Source organism: Amborella trichopoda, chromosome 11, assembly GCF_054954075.1.
Source record: "Amborella trichopoda isolate Santa Cruz 75 chromosome 11, AtrichopodaSantaCruz75HAP2 v2.0, whole genome shotgun sequence".
Lineage (NCBI taxonomy): Eukaryota > Viridiplantae > Streptophyta > Magnoliopsida > Amborellales > Amborellaceae > Amborella > Amborella trichopoda.
The window spans coordinates 41,995,674-42,023,296 of NC_142346.1; the positions used below are offsets into that span (position 1 = coordinate 41,995,674).

Below are 27,623 nucleotides of genomic sequence, written 5' to 3' on the forward strand. Positions count from 1 at the left end.
CACTCATGAAAACAGGCAGAGGGCCCCCTGATTTACAAAAGAAAAAAAGAAAAAAAAAGGCTTAATTACTTTGGAAGTATATAATTAAGAAAGTGATGGTTAGTTATTTAGGAAGGTGAGGAGGGTAACTAGTCAGTCAATCAGGGTGATAAATTACTTAGGAAGGAGGATATATAGTTAGCTAAGAGAGACAATTTGAAGCAGTGTAGATAACGAAAGATAGGAAGTTCGGTATTAGTTACCAGAGAGAGAAGAGTGGGTGTAGAGAGAGAGAGAGAGAACCGCCATGAATGAACGTCTGAGCTCCATGGGGCCTGGAAAAAGGTGCATCAGATTTGATATTGAATGAAGAACATAAAAAAAAAAAAAAGGAGAAGTCCTTTTAGATGTTAGGTCCCCCTTATTCATTACTCACGCCCACCCTTTACTTTCTTTCTCACCTCCCTAATGAAAGACTCCTAACTGAACAAACATGATATATTTTGGTGCCATTTCGCTTTCTATCTTGGGTATGAAAACGATACCTAAATTCTCTCTCTTCCCATACTCTTTTGGGAGATGCACACAAATATTAATTGTGTGACACAAATAATGGGATAGTTCTGGTGGCTTGTTCATTCTTTCTTAATGCAAATAAAAATAAAAATCCTTTGCATGTCAAAGTACTAAAAAATATCCCCTCTCTCTCTCTCTCTCTCAATTTTATAAATGGATTGTGTGGGAAACAAGCACTTTTGTCTTTGGAGAACCACTTTGATTTTCTGATCAACTTTATAAACATAAGGAAATATTTTGGGTGTGATTTGTATAGGGATTGCATATTGCAAGACTATTTGTTTTTGGTATAAGGAGGTCATAATTATTTATAACTAGATAATTTAAATGTGTTAAAAAGTTTTTTTTAAAAATTACCTTGAAATTTTAGCGTGGTCAATGAAACAAACATAGCCCCCTAATTTTACATCCAATGTTCACGACTCATTGTATACTTTTCCATTTGGATAAGATGGCAATCTTGTAGAAATAAAATTGTGATATTTTAACACTATCTATTTTAGTTGAATGTTGTGGATTTGACGATTTTTTTTTAAATAATGCCAAAAAATTGTACATCTTTTAAGATACGAAATCCATACCACTCAAATAAAATGTAGTGTGTAAATTATTGCAGCCTTGCTTCCACAAAAGGTTGCAACCTTATATAAACTTTTTCTAAATATTTTTAATAATTGAAAATGTACTTGTATTGACCTATTGAGGATTCCCTTCAATTTAATATTTGTGTGTGAGCTTTCAAGCCAAATGAAGAGTTAAGAGGAACAATTCATCATCAAAAGTCTTAACGAGAGATCTTCAGTGAACAATTTATCACCAAAAGCGTTTTTGTTGACTCGTCTTCAATTTCATCTCAAGAGCAGCTCATCAATGAGAGCCGGTTTGATTAAAAGCCAAAATCAAAGTTTAATGAAAAATCGGTCAAAACTATATTTGATTAGCAATAGATATTCGAGCCAATTCGTTTCGCTTAGACAGGATAAATAAAATTGGCCAAAATTTTTAAATTTTTAATTTTTTTTTATTTTTAAATAAAAATATTTATGTTTTATTTTTTTAAAGTCCACTCCAACCGTTTCACCAATAGTCGCTATGGCTCCAATTTGAAGGTCTGATTGAAAATAGGTGCTCATGCATCTATTGTAACGGTAAATACGATGACATGCTAAAAACAAACAACGGTTCCCCCAAAGGAAGACTGTATCACAAAATTTATTTGTATATTGTGCCTTTCTAATGGGGTCATAATTAGAGTTGGACAAAAATAACATTTTAACAACTTAGACAACGTTTTCGTACGGTTTATTGACCCCATCAAGCATAAACTTTTAAATAATAAAGACAGTAATCCATGGATTTACTTACATAAACTTGTAAAAATAATAAAGATAACAACCCATGATTCCATGGAGTTAATTACATGAACTACGGGTGCCCATTTAAGGATTCATGACCTTAAAAGTGGACTAATGCTCAATCTAGGCCAAGAAACTTCAGTACTCCTAGTCCTAGCTACTTAGTCCTTAAGAGCAGGTTATGTTCGCATGAAATATTTCTTGAGAAATATTTTCACATGAAAAAATTATTTTATGTGGCTAAGTGTGAGACTCTTTTCACACCAATTAGCTTACAATTGGTGTGAAAGATATATTGGGATCAACTGATGTGAAAATGTTCTCACACCTAACTACAAGAGGATATTATTTCACATGTGGGAAATAATTTTCACGTGAAATAAACATGCCGTAGAGTGCAATTTGGTGTTTGATATAACTACGCTCAAAGGACAAAAAAGATTTTTCTCATATCTATAATACACTTTTGACAGCTAAAAAAGATTGTGATATTTTTATAAAAAAAATAAACAATTTTATAATATGCAATCCCATTTCTAAAATTATTGGGCACCTATACATAGGATTAATTCTTAAAATAAACCTAACTCAAGAGAAAATTTGGGCAAAACCCAAGTACTAGGGTGAATCAGAGGGACAATCTCATTAGTCAACTCTTTGAACTCTATGAATGAACCAAACTCTTTATGGTGCACCATTTTGGTCAAGTACACACCAGTGCTATTGCAATGTTGTAAGCTTTGACTCTTTGACATAAAAGTTTTATCCAATTCCCCATGCTCTCCCAAAAAGAGGTAGCAATTAAACTAGAGATGAAATGTTCTATTGAGAATCATGTTCTCTTGGGGCGGTTAGCTACTGCATTCTCTGTTGAAGAGGCTTTGTCAGGTTGGAGGGGTGTTTCCACTATGTAATTTATACATAAAAAATGGACCAACAATATATTCCAATAGAGTTGAATAGAAGGTGGTGACCCACATCATTGACTAGCTTCTTAATGTAGCCATCTATATGTGTGTATGTGCATGTGTGCACACTCTTGTCACTTTGTTATCTTTTTTTTCTTGTCCCAGAACTTGTAGATGGTTGTGAGATGATAAATAATGGCTTTGTTTTATATATTTTTACAACCTTCTCATTGAGTTAAATATTGAAGGTCTAAAAATGGCCTTGTTATTAGGGAAAAGTTTATACAGAGCCTAGGCCCTAAACAATCAAATTAGAGCCTACATAAAAAATTTCACTAGAACATGTTGTTTTGATACCCAAATATCCTCAAATTGATTATCTCGCCATCTAGATGCATGAACTTGAGAAAAAAAATGGATTTCAAGTTTTAAAAATAATGCATCTTGTAAAGCATTTTTGGACCGTTAACTTTTAAGTTATTCAAGTTTTCATAGATCTGCTTGTTCTACACTATTTTTTAAGCTTTAAATTTTAAAATTAAAGATGAAAAAATATTTTAAAGCTAGTCAAAGATTTCCCATATTGAAACCACATTTCTTGACACTATTTGAAGGTGGGCTCTAATTTGATTGTTTAGAGCCTCGGCTCTATAAAACCGCACCATTTTTATTATATATATTGTACAAATATCCATGATCACATGAGGAATTGGACAAGAGGGCATAACTTTGCGATAGGAATTAAATACCCTAGTGGTGGACACTATTTATTATGAGAACGGGCTCTTAGTAGAGATGCTTAGGGTGGAGGGACCTACAACTTGGTCCGAAGTTCCATTCCTATCAAGTCCCCAAGTTAATATTAAAAGGAAAATTGTTTCATGCAGGCTGGGCCATATCTCTACAATATGCGGTCTAGAGGTATAAAGTATCCATCTTAAAGATGGACGCAAATAGGTGGTTCATCTAAAAACAATCATAGCTAACGGTATAAATGTTTTTTAATATAATTATGTTTTTAAAATTTCATTTTTTTTCTTCATATTCATAATCTCCATGTTAAAGATTATATATTCTCTAAAACTTAGGATCAAATTATATTTTAAAAATATATTTATTGTCAAGCCCTCATTTCTACAATATGCGAGCTAACCGCTTATAAACCGTGTCCATATTAAAAATAAGCAAAATATAGTGCTTGGTCCAAATTTTAGGTCGTATTATGTTAAGGTTTGTTTTTTTTGGAGTTTGGGTTGTTCGAAAGCCCAACGTGTTATGGAAGTATAACGAGGATAAAAAATGAGACTCATTAAATAGAAATAGCGTCACAAAAAATAGGACCTCAATATGCTATGATCCAAGTTTTGGACCGAGCGGTATCACATCTTTTCTCCAATATATATGTAAAAAAATTTTGAAAAAAAAAAAAGTGTGCCGGTCCCACGTTGAAAAAAAAAAAAAAAAAAAAAAAAGTTAAAAAATTTCATGCACTAGAGGGAACATACTATTTATTTACTCTCTTAGATAATACTCAATTTAGGAGTAATTTTAGTATCCCAATTTTCGGGATGTAATTGTCAATCCACATATTAAGCTTAAAAAATAAAAATTCAAAATCATACTCTTTATGCACTCAATAAAAATAATATCTCAAGATCAAACTGAGACAGTCCAATTTTTTTTAGGGTCAGATCTAAGTGTTGGAAAACTTAAAAATCCAATTTAATATTGTGAAAATAATAATATCGAAATTATCAGTTAGTTCTTAAATTTTAGATTAAAAAAAGATCCGCCCAATTAGAATTTTTTTGCCCGAGGGCGTAGATGAACAATCTAATCTTGTAGGAGCATTGTGATACAAAAAAAGAAAAGAAAAAATGAGGTTGTCACTTTGCCCTCTGACTAGGGATGGCAACAATGGCAACAGGTCAGATCGGGCTCAGGTCCGAACCACTTGGACCCGAACCAAAATAACTATTATATTAAATATATTAGGAAAAATATCCTCGTACCCCTTATTTTTAATTTTTATATCTCAATATATCCAAATATTCAAAATATATCTCCCAACCCCCTGACTAACTTTACTCACTTTAGCTATTTTTTTAGCTCTAACAAATATAAGAAAGACAAGCTCATTCTAAACCTTTTATCTCTTTATGTGCTATATTCCCCTCAAATTTATCTTTTTCTAACATTCACCCTCTTTGCCTCTCTAATGGACGAGAGAGAGTGAGAGACACGGGGCGAGAGGGAGTGGGAAAATAGGTAGAGAGAGATTTAGGGAAAAATCACGTGATGATAGATAAATGATGGTGTTTAGAAAGGATATGTATTTCTTATATTTGTTTGGGGCAAAAAAATAGGTTTAAAGGGGGATAAAGTTAGCTTAGAGGGTTAAAAGATATAAAACTTAAATTTTTATGACCCAAAATATGTTTTAAAACCTTGGGTCTATTGAGATATAAAACGTAAAAATGAGGGGTATGGAGATATTTTTCCAATTTATTATATTATAACAAAAAATATACAGTTATACTTATTTAAATAATAATTAAATATTATTAATATACTATATATTAAATATTATTTAGATAATAATGCTATTAGGATCGGGTCCACATGGACCCAAATAATGTTTGGGTTTAATAGTTGGACCTAGACCCGACTGGGTTTAATATTTGGACCTAGACCCGACCCACCAGGTCCAATTTTTACACTCATATTATTGGGTCGTGCTCGTGGTCGGGTCCGGGTGCATTGCCACCCTAGCTCTGGCATCAAAATTGGCATTGTTATATATGTTTTTGGGTATTGGATAAGTTGCTAGCTAATGACTCATTGTGGATAACGGGATGTTGAAGAGAGAACCGCAAAAAAGACTAAAAGAAAAATTATGATGGTAACAAAATAATTTAAAACGCACCATACAGAGCATACAACAATTTATATGGTTCTGCTAGAAAGCCTACGTCCATGGTCGAAAACATCGAGAAGGATCTACTACGTGAGAAATGTTGAGTACAAAAAAAAACCACAGAAGACTCCTTAATTTTATGCGGGTCTAATTACAATGAGCAATAACTAAAATCCTAAAGAGTGAACCGTTTCATTCTATTTTTTTTACTCACTGAATAAACTCACTCACATGTCACTTTCTTTGTGACTTCCTTAACAACAAAAAAGAACTCTCTCTCTCTAAAAATCCCCTTTGCCCCCATACTTGAATTGGTTGGAGAAGGAGCCCTTTTATGGGCTCAATTTGTCGTGTCAATTAATGCATTTGCGTGTATGCATGCTTTGGAGCGGCTTTGCTCTCGACGGACTGCGGCTCTTTTTTTTATCATGTGAAAACTTTCAACTGATGCATTGACAGCTTGTGGGGAGTTGGTGAGGGAAAGTCTATTTTTGCTGACATCCCCACATGTACCAAGCCCGCATAACAAATCTCCACCTCTCGACTCATGTGGGTTTTGCTACCATAATGGAAACCTTGTGTTGTCTTCCATAGAGCGTCCGAGGGGCACATCTCAAATACTGCGAACACCAATCAAGTCCAAGCAATGCTTGAACTTGACCACAAGAATGGGCTTAGTCATCATGTATGTTGGATTATCTGTTATAGCAACCTTCTTCACTGTGATGGTTCCCTGAGAAATGATCTCCCGAATGAAGTGAAATCTGACATCAGTATGCTTGGTTCTTTCATGGAACATCTGATCTTTTGTCAGATGTATTGCGCTTTGGCTATCACAATACACAATAGTCTGATCCTGTTGCAAGTCCAGATCACTAACCAAACCTCTTAACCAAATAGCTTCCTTTACTACCTCAGTCGCTGCTATGTATTCTGCTTCTATGGTTGACAAAGCAATTGTAGTCTGTAGGATCGCTTTCCAACTGATGGCACAACCTGAGAGAGTGAAGACATAGCCTGTCAAAAATCTCCTCTTATCCAGATCATCTGCATAATCTGAATCCATGAACCCAATGACACTACCACTAGTGTTGCTATTCCTGTCATACATCAAACCAACATCTACAGTGCCTCTTAAATACCGAAGTATCCATTTCACTGCCTGCCAATGCGCCTTCCCAAGATGCTCCATATATCTGCTAACAACACTGACTACAAGTGAAATATCTGGCCGGGTGCAAACCATAGCATTCATGATGCTCCCAACTGCACTAGCATAAGGAACATGTGACATATGATCCACCTCCTCCTCAGTCTGCAGTGATAAAACTGTTGAAAGCCCAAAATTAGCAGCGAGTGGAGTACTTACAGGCTTAGACATTTGCATCCCAAAGCTCTCAAGTACCTTCTTAATATACTTCTTTTGAGATAAGAACAACTTTCCCACTTTTCTGTCCCTGTGAATTTCCATATTAGCTGCACCCAAATCTTTCATCTCGAATTTATCATCCAGCTGAGCCTTCAACCTATTGATCTCGGACATGCTCTTAGCATCAATAAGCATGTCATCAACTTATAACAATAAATACACAAAAGAACCATCTGAGAGCTTCCTGTGATATACGCAACTATCATAGTCACTCCTAGAGTAACCATGATCGATCATAAAAGTATCGAACCTTTTGTACCACTACCTTGGAGACTACTTCAAGCCATATAAAGATTTTTTCAACTTACATACATGGTATTCCTTTTCCTGAACAGTAAACCCTTCTGGTTGATGCATATAAATCTGCTCCTCAAGCTCACCATGTAGAAATGTTGTTTTAACATCAAGTTGCTGTAACTCTAGGTCGAGCAAAGCAACCATGGCAAGCAACATGTGAATGGAGTTATGCTTCACAACTGGTGAGAACACTTCGTTGAAGTCCACACCTTCTTTCTGGCTATAGCCCTTAGCTACCAAACGTGCATTGTACCTTGCACTTTCAACGCCTGGAGTTCCTTCCTTTTTCTTGAAGACCCATTTGCAACTAATAATCTTCTTCCTCATAAGCAGTTTCACAAGCTTCCAAGTCTGCTTCTTGTGAAGAGACTCGATATCCTCACTCATAGCAATAGTCCACTGTGCAGATTCATCGGTTGTGACAGCTTCGTGAAAACTGAAACGTTCCTGAGCTTCAATAGTCTTTGCCACTGTCAAGGCATATGCAATTAAATCTTCATAGGCATATCTCTGAGGTGGCCTAATCCGTCTCCTCTGTCTCCCAGTAGCTATATTGTACTACTGCTCCTTTGGTGATGTTTCTTGTGTATTAGATTATTTTATTTCTTCCTAAATAGGCTGATATTGAGTGTCCTCCAATATTCTGTCCGGGTCTCACACTCTAGCTCCAATTGCTCACTAACAACATGGTCTTTTCCTACATCCACACACTCCTTTCTTGGGTGAAGCATGACAGATTCATCAAAAGTAACATCCCTACTAATGATAAACTTTGGTGACTTAGGATCAGGGCACCACAATCTATATCCTTTCACCCCTGATGCATATCCAAGAAATATGGATTTCTTTGCCCTAGGTTCTAGCTTTCCCTCATTAACGTGAGCATAAGCAGGACAACCGAATATTCTCAAATTTGAGTAATTAGCAGGAGCACCAGACCATACCTCTTGAGGAGTTTTATACTCAACGACAGTTGATGGAGACCTATTCATCAAATAGCAGGCTACGTTAACTGCTTCAGCCCAAAATCCTTGGATAACCCGGCATGAGAGAGCATATAATGAACCCTCTCCAAAAGAGTTCTATTAATACGTTCTGCAACCCTATTTTGCTGTGGGGTACCTCTCACGGTACGGTGTCTCAGAATGCCTTTATTCTTGCAGAACTCATCAAATGCACCTCCACAGAATTCCAAGCCATTATCAGTTCTAAGTCGCTTGATTTTCTTGCCAGACTGCTTCTCGTTCATGGTCTTGAATTGTTTGCAGGTGATGAACACATCGCTCTTGTGTTTTAAAGTATACACCCAAACTTTCCTTGAATAGTCATCAATGAAAATTAAGAGATATCGAGAACCACCCTTAGAAGGAACACGGGAGGGACCCTAAAGATCCGAATGAAAATAATCCATTGTTCCTTTGGTTATGTGCTTAGTCGTATTGAACTGTACCCTGCACTGTTTTCCAATGACACAGTGCTCACAAAAGTCCAGCTTACCAATTTTCTAACCACTAAGTAAACCTGTTTGCTTAATACTGTCATGCCTCTTTCACTCATATGTCCCTGACGCATATGCCACATACGAGTAGTGTTTGAATCTAAATCCACTAAAGACAATACAGCCGTTGCACCTATAATTGTGATTCCTTGAAGGAAATAGAGGCTATTGACTCTCTTTCCCTTCATTACAATGAGAGCACCTTTAGAGACTTTCATCACTCCACCTTTCGTTGCGTACCGACATCCGTTTGAGTCAAGAGTACCCAAAGATATGAGATTTTTCTTCAGTTCTGGAACATGCTGAACACCTGTAAAAGTCCTGACAATGCCATCGTGCATCTTGATCTGAATCATCCCAACATCAACATTCTTACAGGCCATGTTATTCCCCATTAAGATTGTCCCACCATTGATTGACTCATACGTGACGAACCAATCCCTATTGGGACACATATGATAGGAGCAACTTGAATCAAGAATCCACTCATCGTGTAAATATGCATCGTCGACAATCACTGAGAGGACATTTTCAGCACTAGCAGAGTTTTCTACTACAACTCCAACAACACTAGAGGAGTTGGCCTTTGTTTCCCTCTTGTTTTTTGTCTTTGAGCTTCGAACATTCGTGCTGCATGTGCCCACGCTGCTAACAGTAATAACACTCAAATGTTCTTTGGTCTAGATCTTGATCAGCCTTTAGATCGACCTCTACAGCCATTTCCCTTGTCTGGTGTACCTCTGACAATCAGACCCTTGGCCTGAGGCTCGCTTCCATTCTCAGACACCTTCTTCCTCAACTCCGTAGAGTACAAGGATGCTTTAACATCCTCCATAGAGATGATATCCCTTCCGTAGAGCAAAGTAGTAACAAAATGCTCGTATGAGGGAGGTAGAGAATACAACACAATAAGGGCTTGGTCTTCGTCTTCAATTTTAATATCCATATTTTTCAGATCCATAATAATTTTATTGAACTCATCAATATGGTCTTTAATTGGTGTACCTTAATTGATGTACCTTCTTTCATGTGAAGGGTGTACAACCGTTGTTTCAAATACAGTCGATTCTAGAGAGATTTCGTCATGTACAAACTCTCCAATTTGAGCCATAGTGCAGCAGTAGACTCTTCCTCTGCAACTTCTCGCAGGATCTCGTCAGCCAAGCACAACAAAATGGCATTATGTGGCTTGGCTTCGAGGTCATCCTCGTTGTATTCCGTTATTGTCGCGGGTAGTCTGTCTTTACCCTTCAATACTTTGTGCAAGCCTTGCTGAATCAGCAAAGCACGCATCTTCACACGTCATAAACTGAAATTATTCTGCCCATCAAATTTCTCCACTTCATATTTTGTAGAAGCCATTTAAAGAACCAAGCTTTGATACAAATTTGTTGAAGAGAGGACCTCAAGAAAGACTAAAAGAAATATAATGATGGTCACAAAATAATTTAAAATGCACCACACAGATCACACAACAATTTACGTGGTTCGACTAGAAAGCCTATATCCACGGTCGAAAACAGTGAGAAGGATCCACTACGTGTGAAATGGTGAGTACAAGAAAAAACCACAGAAGACCCCTTAATTTTATGCGGGTCTAATTACAATGGGCAATAACTAAAACCCCAAAGAGTGAACCCTTTCACTCTATTTTTGTTACTCACTCACACGTTACTTTCTTTGTGACTCTCTTAACAACAAAAAAGAACTCTCTCTCTTTAAAAATCCCATATGCCCCCAACACCTGAATTGGTGTGAGAAGGAACCCTTTTATGAGCTCGATTTGCCGCCTCAATTAATGCGTATACATGCTTTGCGGCGGCTTTGCTCTCGTCGGACTGTGGCTTTTTTTCTTGTCGTGTGAAAACTTTCAACTAATGCATTAAATGCATTGATAGCTTGTGGGGAGTTGGTGCGGGGAAAGTCTATTTTTGCTTACACCCCAACACATGTCGGGCCCACATAACACGAGAGTATGCAATAGAAACCTTTTCTTTTTTGTTTTATGTTTCCCATTAGGGCTTCATTTGATCTTCTCTAATTTTATGGAGGTTATTTGCTATTTGGTTGTTATTCATGGACAGTTTGAAGTCATTCGAATGAGGGTTTGATTATATATTTCTTGGTCTATACGATTTTCATTGTTGGATGAGTGGCAAGACAATAAGGGATAGAATTCGGAATGCATACATTCGGGAGAACTTGGGTGATGCTCCAATAGAAGATAAGATGAAATAAAGTAGACATAGGTAGGTTGGCTACGTGTATTGTTGACCAAGTATGACACTTGTTAAGAGGTGCGAGTTAGTTTAAGTGGGAGGCTCAAAAAAGGTAAAAGGTAGGTTCAAAAGAACATGGTTGGAAGTGGTGAGAAAATATATGGGGAGGGTATGCCCTTAATAGAGTAGAATGACATATCATGATTTTTGTAGCTGGCCCCAAATAGTTGGAAAAAAGTTATGATGATGATAATAAGACTCTTAGCATTAGTTTTAATTTTGGATTTTTGTTTGGAAGGGGGGACTCTCAGAGACGCTTATGTGATCTAGTTTATTTGTGAAGCCATTGTTGGAGCTAGTGTTATTAGAAATGGATGGGTCACTGAACCGGAAAAGTGTTCAGCCCAATTCAATTGGTGGCTTGACCTATCATCAAACCGGTTGAACTGATGAAAACTGATCAAAAGCATAAAATATGTCGCAATTCTTCACAAACTACATTACAATTAAGATTTCCTCATAATTAGGTTTGTATTGAACCACATTGATTTGGAATCAAATTGGCGGTCCGTCCAATCAGACCTAATAGTTTGATTGGTTTATGATACCACTCACTGGAACTTGCTCCCCTGCTTTTTCAACTTCTTTTCGCTTATCAAATTCACTTCCTCTTATTATCTTGGTTTTTGTTTGTCATGCTACATCAGGATTTAAGACACACAAGTTAATTTTATTTTGGCGATTTAGGGAAATGTTTAGAAGGCTGGATAGTTAAAATCAACCATTAAAATTGCCAATCAATTTTTTGCACCCTACTGGTTGAAACATAATGGTTTTATACTATTCCATATCAACAACTAATGTTAGAGTTTAACAAAACGGTATCATGTATCCGCTTTCCTATCAGTCCCAAAATCCTTTTAACTAGCAAGTGCAATTTATGCAAATCACATAATCATTTCCTTGTATGAGGTTTAATAGAAAATCAAAAACCTTATTGCCCTCCAAATAGAAAGGAAAAATATCTAAAAAGATATAGATCTACACAGTACACTTATACGGTCGCAAGTTAACAATTTCAACCAGAAAAAAAAAAATGTATAGTACATTGTGTTTTGACACAACAGTTATGACATTGGACTTTCCTTGATATTGCACACGAAGGATCAATGGAAAATGACCATCTTAATTTTCACATATTGACATCAATGGTCGAGTTCAAGACATTGCTCCACAGCGACTGTTGTGATCCAGCCCTCTCAAAGTACTCAACACTTCCTTCCACCACCAAGTCCTCATCATTTGAAGAGCAAATGAAAGGTATGTCACCAAGATCATGAGTTGAGTCATAAAATATCCCACCATATTCATCCCCAATAGCTATAGAAGATGCAGCAACATCAGGGCAGTTCCCACGTTGTCTTTGCCTACAGTCTTCAGTAGGACCTGTGCTCACAGCTTCCTCATTTGCTGAGGCTATCGATGTTTTCTCAACCAATTCTCTAAATACTGAAGATTGCAGTAGTAGGCTTAGAGCTGTAGGGGAAGAAGAAGATTTTCTACAAGTCATGGTAAGACTATTTGGAGATAGAGGAGGTTGGTGGAGAATATCAGGAAGCCACGTTAGACAAGTTGTTTGTCTAAAATCTTCAGCCATAGACTCATTCATGGTCGACAAAGGAGTTGGTGGAATAGAGCTCTCATCTATCTTTGAAGCTACTCTTTCAGGTTGGTTGAGATTGGCCATATTGTTCAGGCCTCCAGGCCTCAACCATCGAATATAAGTGCTAAGATCAAAGTTGGTCACTGCATTTACTCCTCTATACTCAATCGCTGCTATGTCATAAGCTGCTGCGGCTTCCTCTTGAGTGCCTGTGATATAGAATTGAAAGTAATTCCCATTGTTAATTTCATTTAAAATTATCACTTATTTTAGAGAATTTCTCACATATGAATATAGATTTGAGTGTGGAGATGACTACTTACTGTAGGTGCCAAGATAAAGGTACTTGTTTCCAAACACTCTTCCAATTCTAGCCTCCCATCTACCATTGTGATGGTGCCTATAAGAAGCAAAAAAGAAAGACATTCAAATTTATGCCAAATATCAGGCTTTGATAATTATGAACATAAAAAAAAATATTATCTGGAGACATGCCATTATTAAAACACTATAGTTTTAGCGTATGATTCCATCACCTTGTTAACTTAGATTAGCTCCTTTTTCCAACTATGTTTTTTCGCATTGTAAGATTAGTCAAGTAAATAAGAAATCTTCGGGGAGTGAACATTAAATTTTAGTTTCCATGAAGGTTTAACCAAAGAACCATGCCATGCCTGTAAAAAATTGAAAGATAAAAATTGGGAAATATTAAAAAAAAAATAGATTGATTGGAAATGAATTAATACCTTGCAACTCCTCTGTACTTGGATACTCCTCTAGAGAAACCACTGCTCTTTCTGTGAAGATAACAAATAAATACGTATTAATTTTACCTCCCTAGAACTCATCATGGAGAGTATTTGTCTATCTACAATAAAGCATGAAAAGAAATGAATGAGAATTGGGACCATACCTTCTTAGTGAGGCTAGATACTCTTCTCTTGTTACATTTTGCATAATTTGGATTTCTTTCTCATAATCTACTACCTGCAAAAAGATGATTCATATGATTCACATACACTTTCCTGATCATATCTCAATTCAAGGGCCATAAAGTTTAGATAATTCATCACTTACTGGAAAATTTGTGAAAGTGGTAGGTCCCCAGTATTTGAGAGCAGCAAGATCATAGGCTCTTGCAGCCGATTCCTCTTCATCGTACGCTCCTGAATTTCAAAATAAATCATTCATCAGCATAAACATATTATGGAGAGGAGCCAATTAAATTCTCTAAAAGCAAAATATTAGTTTCAATGTAATATAACAAGTACTTACCTAGGTAGACTGTTGCGGTCGTAAGGAACAGCAACAAGATAAACAACAAACACGAAAACAAGAGAAATCATGTCAATATATTTGTTTTTGTGACTGAGAGACATCTCCTTAGAGGGAGGAAAATTGAGGAAGAAAAGGACTTAGGGTTTTAGAGAAAATTTACCTTGTTTTCCCTTTTTCTTTTGAGATGCATTCCATGAGCCTTTGTCCCATAAGTGTGCTTCAAAGCGACCAGTCCATCGATGCCTACATGAAACAATCAACACGTCACGGCTATGGTTTTTGGTGTGTCTCAACACACAAAGTGTACGACACATGCGTTTGATACTTAAAAACTTATGCTTTGTTTTGACATTTCTTCTTGACATCTTACTATATAAGTCCATTAATGTCATCTAAAATCCCTTACCTTTTATCAAAATGATGTTTGTAAGTGCTTTAATGTCATCTAAAATCCCTTCTCCTCTTTTATCAAAATGATGTTTGTAAATACTTTAAGAGTAATGATCCTATGAGACCCTCCCACATCTATACGAGTAAGACCCCAAATGATCACCATCAAATTTGGCATAGATCTCTAAAAAAGCCAAGTCTCACACCCATGTAATAACTTTTTTGGAGATCTATACCAAATTTGATGATAATCTTTTGAAGTCCTACTCACGTGGGTGTGGGAGAGTATCTAAGTGTCATTTCTCGTACTTTAATATCATCTAAAGTCCCTTCATCACCTTTATCTATATGATGTGTGTATACATACTTTAATGTCATCTAAAATCCCTTATTCTCCTTTATCTAAATGATGTCCGAACATAAGGTAAAGGCAAATATCTCGAGGCGTTATAAAGGCGAGTTCTTTATATTTTTTTGACACATGTATCTATGTTCGACACTCACACAATATTGGTATCATTATGACACAGTACAATGGATAAGAGGCTCCGTATCAGTGATCAAAATGATAAGGGTGAAAGAAAGAGCAAACAACAGAGGAGTGTGATGTTCTATTTATTTATTTACTAACCTGCTTACTCCTCTGAACCTAGAGCTCCTCTTAACAGCAGTCGAAGAAGATTGGTCAATTTCCTTAATGCTATCACCATTGTCATCGCTTCGGGTCAGTGGTGCGTGCTCTCTTCTCCTTCTCTTTACACACTTCTTCTCCTGTGTAATCCCCAAGCATCGCTTCTCATGGTTTTCCTCGCTCTTGACCATCATAGCCATCTCCATCCAATCCCTCTCTCTCTCTCTTGAAACCGACTCGATTTGCTTCTTCTTCACTCACTTCAAACCACCTGCAACTGCTGCCTCTACACCAACTATCCACCCTTTTTATAAGGTGGTGTCCTTCATGGAACTCTCTCTCTCTCTCTCTAAAAGTAAGACAAAGTAGACGATAATATCACCACCATCATGACAAAAGTATCAATTGTGCTTAGAGAACTATGCTCCGAGTTCTTACAAAACATGTCAAACAATTTAAGTCTAGAGAGACAAAATGAGACATTCTTTTTATGCATATGGGGCCTTTTAGGTAAAAGCCAGAGTTTAGAGAGAGAAAGTGCTTCCAAAATTTGGGTGGCTGGGTCGAATAGAGATGGATTTGCATCAGACGAAAGTATTTGATTTCTTTTTTCTTTGGAGTTAATAAGAATTGAAGTGAAGAATAAGAAGAGACAGATTGCTCAACTGTTGGGCAGAGGAAGTGGGGTTTTGTCTTAGAGTGAGAAAGTAGCTGGAAACAGGGTTGCTAGACAGGAGAGAGACAAATTTGAAGGTAGTCTAAGAGTTTTGGCCTTGGTTTTGACGCCATGGGGTTTGAAGGAAATGGCTTATGAGTGGTTTGAGAGACAGAGGGAGAGGAGTTTATTCCCTGGACGCAGCCGCAGGGGCGTGGAGACCAAGGAATCAGAATAGTAGTACGATGGATGTGTGCTCGAGGATTAGTGACTTTGGCTGGATTAGAGGGACAGAGAGATCCTGGCCGAACCAGAGAGAGAGAGAGAGAGCATTGTAGGAAAACTTCAACACGGCCAACTGCAGAACCGGTTCAACCGGTAAACATAGAAAATTAATAAAATATAAAAAATATATTTAAAACATAAAAAATTAATGAAGGAAATAGATTTTAAAGAATCAATTTGTGCTCAAAGATATTTTTTGAGATTTTTTAAAAAATATAAAAATAAATATTAATGACCAAAATAATTTTCAATCTTTACCAAAAATGGTGAAAAATATTAAAAAAAACATTTAAAACAAGATCCCTTAATTTTTTGGGATTTTATATAATTTTTTATTTAAAAAAAATACCCAACTGATTCACCAAAAACCAGTTGAAATTGAAACCGACCCATGGCTGGTTCGGATCTAATCGAATCTGACCGAGTAGTTAGGATTTGAACCACTTGATTTTTCCTAGATTGAGAGAGATCCTGACCGACACTGTAGGAAAACATGACTCAGCCCCAAAACCTGGCCTTGCGCAGGTGAAGGCCATGCCAAAAACAATAAAAGTTCTAAAAAATATGGAAAATTTGTTTGATGTGAAATTAAATATGACACATCTAAATGAGGTTAAAAAGTAATTAAAAATGGTTTTTTAAAAAAATCATTTGTGACTGGGGTCTTTTTGAAAGGGTGTGGTTTGTATAGACCCAAGGCTCTAAACAATCAAATTAGAGCCCACCTTCAAATAGTGTCGAGAAATATGGTTTCAATACTGAAAATTTTTGTTATAGCCTTAAATTATATTTTCATCTTTAGTTATAAATTTTAAAGCTTCATAAATTGTGTAGGTTGAGTAGATCTATGAAAACTTAAAAATCTTGAAAATTGACGGTCCAAAAATGCGTCACATGATGCACTATTTCTATAACTTAAAATCCATTTTTTTCTCTTGTTCATGCATCTTGATGTCGAGATGATCAATTTGATAATACTTGGACATCAAAACAACCGCCTCTAGTGAAAATTTTGATGTAGGCTTTGATTGTTTAGAGCCTAGGCTCTATATAAACTTTTCCCTTTTTGAAATAATCTAAACATAAGGGAAAATGTGAAAATAAGTATTGATGGCAAAAATATTTTCCAATCTTTGCGAAAATGACTGAAAAATATAAAAATATAATACAAATAAATTTTTTATTTTTTTATAATTCTTTTGTAAAATTGTTTTATGATCTCGAGCTAGGCCGACAAACGTGGCATACTCGGGTTGGCTCGCCTGAGTAGTCGAACATTAAGAGAGAGAGAGACTCATAGTTCGTGCTTTTTATTGTAAAACAATTTTGAACACGGTTTCTCCGCGGCCAGCCCGCAATTGTAGAAATGCGGGCTTGGCAATAAATATATTTTTTAAATATAATTTGTCCTAATTTTTAGGGAATATATAATTTTTAACATAGAGATCATGAATATGAAAAAAATTGAAAATTAGAAGTAATAATTATATTAAAAAAAACATTTGGATTAGTTGCACTTGGTTTTAGATGGACCACCTATTTGCATGCATCTTTAAGATGGATAGAAATTTTTTTTATTTATCATGTATTAATATCTCATTTTGAGATGGAGATTGGAGAGAGAGAGAGAGAGGGGTACGCTTTTTTTTTTGTGTTGCATTTGAGTTGATTGTAAACCAGGGAAGTTTATGCTAAAATTTCTTTTTTGGAAATAATAATCCAATATTCCAAATTTTTATTTAAAGTCCTACTTTTTATTTTCTTATTTTTTATTTTTCATCTTCCTAGTGCAGATATCAAATGTCTTGAGACATGTTCAATCATTTGATTTCAGAAGTACCAAGAAAAAAATAGGTTTGGACATCTAATGTTTGAAATAGTCCATCACTCAACAAAAAGAGGGGTCGGTTTGGACATCAATGTTAAAAAAACAGGTGATTCGGGAATAAAAAATTCTTTGTGATTTAAACATCGGATGTCTGAACCTGTTCACTCTTTCTTGACTGAAATTCACGTGTTCAGTCATTTGATTTCAAAACCGGCCTACGAAGAAAAAAAACTGATTTAGAGATCCAATGTTTGAAACATTCCTCACTCAACAAAAAGAGGGATCGGTTTGGCCATCAATGTTCGAAAAACAGGTGATTTGGGAATAAAAAAGTCCCAGAGAATTTAAATTTGAATATAAAATAAAAAGTATTTGTAATTTAAAAAATATATTCCATAAATTCCCCTCATAAACTTATTGAATCAGAGAGATAGAAATTGGTTTAATCATGTAACCTAGTAACCGTTTGAGTTCTTTAATAAGTACAGTCCCAGATCTATTTTTCACAGCAATTGTACAAATCTCTGCTTCCTAAAAAGGCAATATCATTTGGCGATTCTTTTTATCTGTGGTGATATGGATTTGGTGGAGAAATGGTCTTTTCTTAGTGCATGTGTGGAATCAACAAAGGACCTAATACTTGCTCCATTAGCAGAATGGGCTTCAATTACAAAAGAGTGTTTTGGTATCTCCAGATCTGACATAATCATAACAACACACGAAACTCTCACTTTTGAGTCTACCAAATATCATGAGAAGATCAGCGCGCATTCCACCAATTCTTGGTAAGGTAAAACTTAAATTTGATGGTGTTACGAAACCTGTAGTTTTTCATTAGGAGTAGTTAGTTAGTTTCCCATTTGAATACGATTTCATATATTTGAATATTTGAGATTCAGAGGGAAGACATATACTTTCATTCTTAGAGGCTCCCCCGGTGCGGTGTGGTGTGCTTAGCAAAAGCAAATGAATCTGAAGCAAGAGCCTTGCTGCAAGGACTTCACTCTCACAATTAAGCATGAACCACTTAAAAATTGTAGAGGATTCCATTGATGTTATAAAATGAGCATTGGAGGTCGATTCCAGTATTTGATCGAACAGAGATCTTTGTTACGGACATCAGATTATCATCTCTCATTGCTATAACGAAAGTAATTCGATCATAGATGCCCTAGCAAACGAAGCTGTATACATCCATTCTTCGATGATCAACATATCATGTTAGTCCAATTTTTCTTTTTGTTGGATGTCATTATAGATAAAAAACATCTATGACCCACTGTACATGTATTTTGTGAATGATGAAAGGAATGCCACAAGTTAACAAAGCCTCTTTGGATGGTGAATTAGGGAGAAAGTTGAGCAAAGAAAGAATGGAGGGAGGGAGAATTTGGAAGGATGAAAGAGAGGGTAATAAATGACTTGGGGGGTTTGAGAGTCTCAAACCCCTCCCTCCCCACCAGCAAAAGTTTGAATTTTTGGCTCATAATTTTTCATATCTACAAAATATCCTCATTTGAGTAACAGACTTCAATTATAAGAAAAGGGCAATAATATAAGTGAGTGCTTCACAACCCTTTCTATGTGTCACATGATTTTCAAGGATGCTAATGGAAGAAAACCTGTGTGTAATTTTGTGTGTGTGTGGGATGGAAGAGAAAAAATATGTTTGCATTAATTGCATCATCTTATAGGAAAGATGGGCTTCCTCTCGAAAAGAGGCATGTGCCTCCACCATAGCAAGGCCATGCTTCAAGAAAGAGAGAACTAAGCTTCCAAGAAATGAAACTAATATTATCGTGCCTCGTGCAGAGAGAGAGTGATTGGTTTTTTATAGAGAAGTGAATTTTATGGGGATTTTGGGTAGTATTTTTTTTTTTTTAACGAGAGAAAGTCTGATGCTCTCAAGGCTTTCTTCTTAGACAATGATTTAGCTATGACATAGAGATGGGTTGCCATAAGACTCTCTTCTTAGATAAATAGTTTATCCGTGGAATAGAGATGGGTGATTGAAATATTCTTTTTTAAAAAAAATGATTTAGTTATAGAAAAGAGATCGGTTATGCAAGTGATTTCGGTGAGGAGAACGGGTCTAAAAGGGTTTATCAAATGGGTTTTGTTGAGAGATATAGAGGTAATTCTATGTACCCAAAAATGCAATATAACTCTAATTGATATAGTTATTCGGCTTTTTATACCTGTGGATATAAACTCGGCTTATTATTATTTAATTTCATTGGATGCAAGTTGTATGAATTTTACTATTGCGAATGCCATAAAGAGGAAGTTCAGTTTTTCATATTATGAATTGAAAAATATTTCCTCTTTTGATGCCCATAGGATTTTTAAATTATCTCCTTTTTCTCGTATGTGAGGAGATGCCATTAGGAGGAAAAAAAATGTAACTAGAGCCTGTTTAAAATTATTTTTCCGATTTTGAGTGTAAAACTATTGCATTTCTTATCATTCATAGAAAAGCTTTTCACCTTCTGATGTTGAGCATGGGTTTTTTCTTAGCAGCTATAAAAAGTTTATTTAGAAAGAGAAAAGCGTTTCCTGTGCTAGGGTCTTGCCTCGGGGCATGCCTATGAACCAAGAAAATATTGTGAGCAATTTTTTTTTTTTTAGTAGAGTGGTGTTAGTGGGAATAGAAATCACAATATAACGAGTGCGGTGTGGTGATGCTACCACCACGACCTCAACCCCTTTTCCTAATAGTGTCAGCAAGTTGAGAGCTCAAGAGTGAGCCATTGTCACATGTGGATTGATTCAAGGGTTAAATGATTGGTATTTTAATGATTCACACGAGCACATACATGATTTATTTGCTTCAGCATGAAGCCATGTAAGAGGTCAAGAGTTCAACCTAATACGAACATTTTTAATCAAATTACAGATGACTTGGTCAAGGTATAGAAAGATTGCAAGAAGCTTGGATTGGGTTCTGGGGTTCAAGAATTGCTAGATTTTTATGTAAAAATCTCTCCCAAAAAGAATAATGTTCGGGACTAAAAGGGATTGATTTATGTTCAAATTAATGAAATGGGGGTTAGATAAGGATAATTGGTTGAAAAACAAATAATACTTAAAAAAACATTTTTTCGCCTCTTTTTTCACTTGAAAAAGAGGCAAAAAAATGACTTCCTCGAGTTTAGGCAAGAACCAACTTAATATTTTGCAGGTTCCGAGCAGACTTAGGCGATTTCAAGTTCACTTGTTAATTTTTTAAATTCTAAGTTGTACATATTTGGCTTTCATGTAGGAGGTCAAGAATCGACCCTTAAATAATATGGGACAATATCCAGCCAACAAAATCCATGAACGTAAGTGTAGTCACCGTTCAATCGATGGAAGAATTAATGAAGGGGCAGTGACATTCATAATTGATTGGAGCGTATAAACGCCATCAACCATACATTTATGTCTATTAGGACTATTCTTTTGAATGTTAAATAAAAAAACAAAAAGGTCGGCCTTATTTATTTCCCTTATTAATTTGGGATATACGCTCTCTCTGCACATGTGCAAACAAACGCATACATATCAACTATTTCGTGGTATTAACACCCCAACAACTTAGTCATAACGTTGTGATTTTCATTCCCACTAACATCACCTCACTAACACTTTCAAAAACTAACTCATAAACTATTTGAAAAACGGGGAAGAGTCTCTCTTCCCCACTAAATTACCCCAAAAAAATTTATCACCTTTTGTTTTCCTTTCGCATGAGATTCATATGATCAAAAAAAATTATCACCTTTTGTTTTCCTTTCACATGAGATTTAGATGATCTAACCGAGAGGAAGATCTATTAATTTGGGCCAAATTTAATTTTACGGTTTTTGCTGTTCAGATATGTGCTTTTTAGTCTTTTAAAATGAAATCATGTGTCAAACAATGTTGGAAGACAAAGGCATAGCATCCAGTCATGCTAGGTCTTCTATGTAGATTGTTTGTTTGAGCCAATGTGTCAAAAGCCGGCTTGAGCAACTGAATGGCTAAGTGAACTGGGTGATTCAGCTCAGGTGACTTGGAGAATTACATCTTAAAAAACGAAACAAGTTTTTACATGTTTGTCCTCGAAATCTATTTTGATCTAAATTTAAATCTAATTCACTTTAAAAATAAAATCTTTTATATTTAAATGTCGTTAAATAAATGTTTTTTTAAAGGTGAAACAGTGTTCCAATTTTGCCGGGGCACTCAAACATGTCCCCCACTGGTTCCAAGCCAGCTCTATAATTTTATAAGGCACCAGCACCAATGAAACTTAACATGGTTTGATGCATATTAAGGAATTCAAGTTTAGATCCTAAAGTATTAGATAGTCTTGAGATAATCTTTTTTTTTAAAAAAACAGTTAACTGTTAGATAGTCTTGACATAATCACAAACAAGGATGGCAGCAAAATCATTAGCAGTGAATCGTCCGGAGTATCTAGCCTTTCAAAACATAGCCCCATATTTCAAATAAGACATTTCTTGTACTAAATGGTATTTCAAAAAGGGGTTCTATACTATAAGACCACTCATCTTTGACACAGGGAGGTTACAATTACTCCTAACCAATGGTTTAAAAATCAGATCAGTGACCCGGATCGGGCTTTCAAAAAACCTATCCGGATCGGCGAATCGGTGATCCGGATCGAAAATCGGGTGAATCGGTCATAACAAAGCTTCAAAAAAATCCGAAAAAATTATTAAAATTCATTATAAATATTGTTTTTTAGGAATTCAATAAGAAATGAGGATACTCCATTAAGAATTTTCATGTTTTTGAATGAATATGCGAATATTGATATGTTCTTTCCCTGCATGAACCGCCATTCAACATTTAATTTACATCACACAAAAGGATAAACATAGAATTATCATGGAATAAGTATATCAACATACATGGACTACAATAAAGCATAAAATTAGTAACATACGATCTAAAAATAAAATGATAGACGACGTTGTTGTTTTTCTTGGTCATGCTGGTGCCATTGATTGAATTCATTTGACAATTCATTGATTCGATCTAAAAACGAATCATCGATATTAGCGAGCGTCTGACTATTCCCAAATCCCTGAGTGTTAGTGTTTTGTTGTGTTCCCAATCCAAAATCCCCGAAGCTTGTCTATCCTTCATGCTCACCTGCACTGTCGTGCTCATCCCTACACTGTTGCTGTTGGGACTCGATATGTGAATAATATGGCTGGGATAGGGTGGCCTCAGAATCATCATCTCTCTCATTTTCTCTTAGACCCCCTTCCCACTCTCCCTCATTAGGTGCAATATCACCGACATATTGTGGATACATTGTGCAATATCACCGACAACAAATTTTCAAAAAATTCAATCATGGATTAAAAAAAAAAATTAACAAATTTTCAAAAAGTTCGATCATGGATTAAAAAAAAAAAATCACAAATTTTCTAAAAATTCGATCATGGATTACAAAAAATTCGATCATGGATTACATAAAATTCAATCATGGATTACATAAAATTCGATCATGGATTACAAAAAAAAAAAAAAACAGAAAAAAACAAAAAATTCGACCGTGGATTACAAGAACAGAAAAAAACAATTCGATCATGGATTACAAAAAATTCAATCATGGGTTACAAAAACAAAAAAAAAACAAAAAATTCGATCATGGATTACAAAAAATTCGATCATGGATTACATAAAATTCGATCATGGATTACATAAAATTCGATCATGGATTACAAAAAAAAAAAAAAACATAAAAAAACAAAAAATTCGATCGTGGATTACAAGAACAGAAAAAAACAATTCGATCATGGATTACAAAAAATTCAATCATGGGTTACAAAAAAAAAAAAAAAACAAAAAATTCGATCATGGATTACAAGTAAAAAAAACAAACATTTCGATCATGGATTACAAAAAAGTCGATCATGGATTACAGAAAATTCTATCATGGATTACAAAAAATTCGATCATGGATTACATAAAATTCGATAGTGGATTACAAAAAAAAAAAACAAAAAAAAACAAAAAATTCGACCGTGGATTACAAAAAAAGAAAAAAACAATTACATCATGGATAACAAAAAATTCAATCATGGATTACAAAAAACTCTATCATGGGTTACATAAAAAACAAAAAACAAAAAATTCGATCATGGATTACAAAAAAAAACAAACATTTCGATCATGGATTACAAAACATTCGATCATGGATTACAAAAAATTCTATCATGGGTTACAAAAATAAAAAATAAAAAATAAAATTTGATCATGGATTACAAGAAAAAAAAACAAACATTTCGATCATGGATTACAAAAAATTCGATCATGGATTACAAAAAATTCTATCATGGGCTACAAAAAAAAAAAAATTCTGTTCTTCACAAAGTCGTTTTGCATAAGCGATTTTAACTCAAAAATTCACCTCTAAGTGAATAAATTACATCCAATTGAGTATATTTTCTGATAAACAACAATATAAGGAATCAAAACCCTAAATTTTTAACACATTATTTCTAATATATCATGAAAACAAAATCAAAAGGCGGAAAAGAAAAAAAAAAAACAGCGGAATTTGGTTCCGCAGATATCTCAGTGTTCATATCAAATTTCTTGTTGTAATTGACCAGATTACGTAAAATTGAAAATTTTAAATCATACTAGACACAATAAAGATTAAAAACCCTAATTATTGAACTCATTATGTTCAAAATATGCCGTGAAATAAATCAAATGGCGGCAAAAAAAAAAAACCTAAAGTTCTTACCTGATTTTGTGAACCGAAGCCTTCAATCTCCAAAAAACTCTGTTTTTCTCAACGATTATCACAAATTAGTAACTAAAGGTTTTGATTCACAGCTTTAAGATCAAAGTGCCTACAAATTTTGAAAGATTCATGCCCTATTTGGCATGAAATTTCAGAAAAGGCGGAAACCCTAAACACCGAATTTTTCGTGATCCAAAAACAACAAAATTTTCCACCATTTAATCCTTGAAAAAGCTGAATAAAGCTGTTTATAGCCTGCAAATTAGATCACATGCCAAAAAAAACAAGAAAAATGATCAAAAAATGAAAAATTTCAAAGAATCCCGTGAAGAACACTGTGCAACCCGTGTTCTTCACGGACTCGCCGATTCCGCACAGTGAATCGGCGAGTCACTGTGCGGAATCGTCCTGTTCTCTCTAGAACCGGACGATTTCCGATTTTTTAACCGATCCGGTCCCTTTTCGCTATTTTGGAGTCGAACCGGGCGAGTCCGGTTCGACTCGGCGTTTTTTAAAACGCTGCTCCTAACCATCATATGTTAACTTTAATGGCTTGAAGTGTGACACAAAGTTCAAAAAATCTCTTTTTGAACTTTGAGTCTGGTTAATGGCATGCTCACAACTACCAAATTCAAAATCTGATAGACAAGAGTGATTTGTGATCTCTTTGTATTAAAAGTAAACAGCCGCTTTATATAATTTTCCTTTCAAAAATCAAAATCAGGTGTGGCTTGGTAGGGGTTCTTATCCCCCCGCTCAAACTCCATTGAGTCTAAGTGAAATAGGATTATATATAGGAAAAAGCAAAAAAGATATTGCAAAACTAGGAGACTTGAGCAGGGTTATCGCCAATCACTCGTTCCAGCCTGACTCAGTTGAACAATTTTTGAAACAGTTGTATCGTATACCATGTCACCTTAATAAAATGACAAAAATATTCTTACTCAACTGAAACATCAAATTGTCTTTGACTGTGAAACTTAAGAACATCCACCAGGACCATTCCACCAACCATACCATTGCCCCATTCCACCATTAAATTACATAATGATGCAGGCATTAGGGTTGTCGTCGCTAAAGAGCATGGTGTACCCTTGATCAGGAGGAGGGGGAGCAGGATTGTCCATTGTGCTCTTCACATACCCTGAGGGGGCCTTCTTGTCGTAGGACTGAGGGGCATAAGGGCAATATACAAGATTGTAAGGAACATTATACAAGATTGTAAGGGACATACAGCCACATTTCAGCCCTCTTCCCAGTTTCCTTGACCTTCTTCAACACCTTTGCAGGATCCACACAGCCACCAACTGTTAGCTTTTGTTGCCTCAAGTTCACTTCCACTGATCTCACATCTAAAATCAGCACAATCACCATCTTATTTGATTTTTTTATTGTTATTTTCCAATTCTTTTATATGGAATTTGTATCAATGGTTCTCTTATTTCCCTTTCTCTCTAGGAATTTAAATGGTACATTGGTAGATAGAGTATAGCTTATTCCTACATGAGCAAACTGTACACTTACTCCCCAAGGGAAATAGCTTGAGATGATTTTCGATTTGAAATTTTGGGATCCTCCTTATGGTCACCCAATGTTTGAAACCATTAATCGGGCCGAGTACTTGACTTAGGCATGAGCCTAGTACTTGACCTGAGTAGGTCCGAGTACTGCGGAAGCAAAAATTTAAATAAACATAAAATATAATAATATAGAAAAAATATTTAAAGTAAAATTAAACAAAACACACCTAAATGTGGTTAAAAAAAAGTAGCGGTAAGTAGATTTTAAAAATCAGTATGCGGATAGCTGTATTTTTGTAAATTTTCAAAAGATTCGGGAAAACGTAAAAATGAGTATTTAGGGCTAAAATAGTTTCCCATCTTTACCAAAATGATATAAAACATAAAAAAAAAAAAACACATTACAGATAGATTTTTTATTTTATAATTTTTTGAAATTATTTTTAATATCCCCTAGTTAGAACTCCAACTTGGGACAACTCGAGCTCGGGCAAGTCCGAGTTGACCCAGCCGATCTTTCAAACTCAGTATTTTAAAGAAAAAAGTGGATTTTGGGTTTTTAAAAACTTAGATCTTGCAATCTAGAATTTGGACAGTCTCCATCCAATCTTCGGATTTTTTTTTTCTCTTCTTCTTTTTTTTTTTTTTTTCAGATTGGTCCTTAGGTTTTAGAGGTTACATCCTTGAAATTTGCACTCCCAAAATATTACTCCATAGGTTTCATCCGAGGGAATAAATGAATGATATGCTCCCGTGGGATCATATAATCTTTTAGCACACTTAATTAAATTAATCACTATTGCAATTTATTTACCCAAAGAAACACCACTACAGTTTAGAGAGAAGATGTCACCTTTCATGGAAGAGACTGAGCTCTTCACTTGCTTGGTGCACCCTTCGCAGTCCATCCTCACTCTGATTTCCACTGTCTGCAATTAAGTGAGAAATTAAAGCTTAATAGATGAGAAAAACATGAAAAAGAGATTGGGTCTCTGTTAACTTACCTGCATTTGCTTGATCTTACGACGTTTTGTACTCCCTTTGAATAACTCCGAAATATGATCTATGCACCCCATCCTCTCTCTCTCTGTTTTTCGACTATATGAGAAGAATGTAGCCCATTTCTCTCTCTGTTTTTCGACTATATGAGAAGAATGTAGCCCATTTATCACAGTAAGAAGTTTGAAAGATCCTCTACAAGGTTGTTAGTTTTTTTTTTTTTTTTTTGGGTAAGTCAGTGGAGAAAACGCCCTCTATTCGATTTTTCATTAATAGAAAAGAGATAACATGATATTATACATAATGCATGTTTTCAATCTCTCTCTCTTCGTTTTTTTTTTATTATATGGGAAGAATGTGCCCCATTTATCAGAGTAGGAGGTTTGAAAGGTCCTCTACAAGATTGTTAGTTACATAATGCATTTTTCCAATTTTTTTAGCCATG

The 27,623-nt window shown here is 35.3% G+C and overlaps 1 protein-coding gene and 1 pseudogene across 2 annotated transcripts; both read right to left on the reverse strand.

Annotated features, from left to right (window-relative positions):
• Positions 1-12,237: 12,237 nt before the first annotated feature.
• Positions 12,238-16,373, reverse strand: LOC18424667 (AP2-like ethylene-responsive transcription factor At2g41710). Its single transcript, XM_088852379.1, has 7 exons — positions 15,141-16,373; positions 14,280-14,362; positions 13,919-14,007; positions 13,755-13,828; positions 13,588-13,638; positions 13,165-13,241; positions 12,238-13,050 (listed from the first exon to the last, which is right to left on the reverse strand). Exons 1-7 carry the CDS (start codon positions 15,344-15,346, stop codon positions 12,371-12,373), a joined length of 1,260 nt encoding a protein of 419 aa, XP_088708505.1. The 5' UTR covers positions 15,347-16,373; the 3' UTR covers positions 12,238-12,370.
• A 9,255-nt stretch (positions 16,374-25,628) lies between these two features.
• Positions 25,629-27,400, reverse strand: LOC18424669 (heavy metal-associated isoprenylated plant protein 20-like; annotated as a pseudogene). Its single transcript, XR_016044842.1, has 3 exons — positions 27,184-27,400; positions 27,033-27,108; positions 25,629-26,011 (listed from the first exon to the last, which is right to left on the reverse strand). The product of XR_016044842.1 is annotated as a heavy metal-associated isoprenylated plant protein 20-like (transcript).
• Positions 27,401-27,623: the final 223 nt, after the last annotated feature.

Coding starts and splice junctions, on each gene's coding strand:
- LOC18424667 (XM_088852379.1), bottom strand. CDS start 15,346: ATGGAGATGGCTATGATGGTCAAGAGCGAGGAAAACCATGAGAAGCGA. Junction 13,242..13,587: donor AAGTACAGAGGAGTTGCAAG/GTATTAATTCAT, acceptor TGCTTCTTATAG/GCACCATCACAATGGTAGAT. Junction 13,051..13,164: donor CCTTTATCTTGGCACCTACA/GTAAGTAGTCAT, acceptor TCTATATCACAG/GCACTCAAGAGGAAGCCGCA.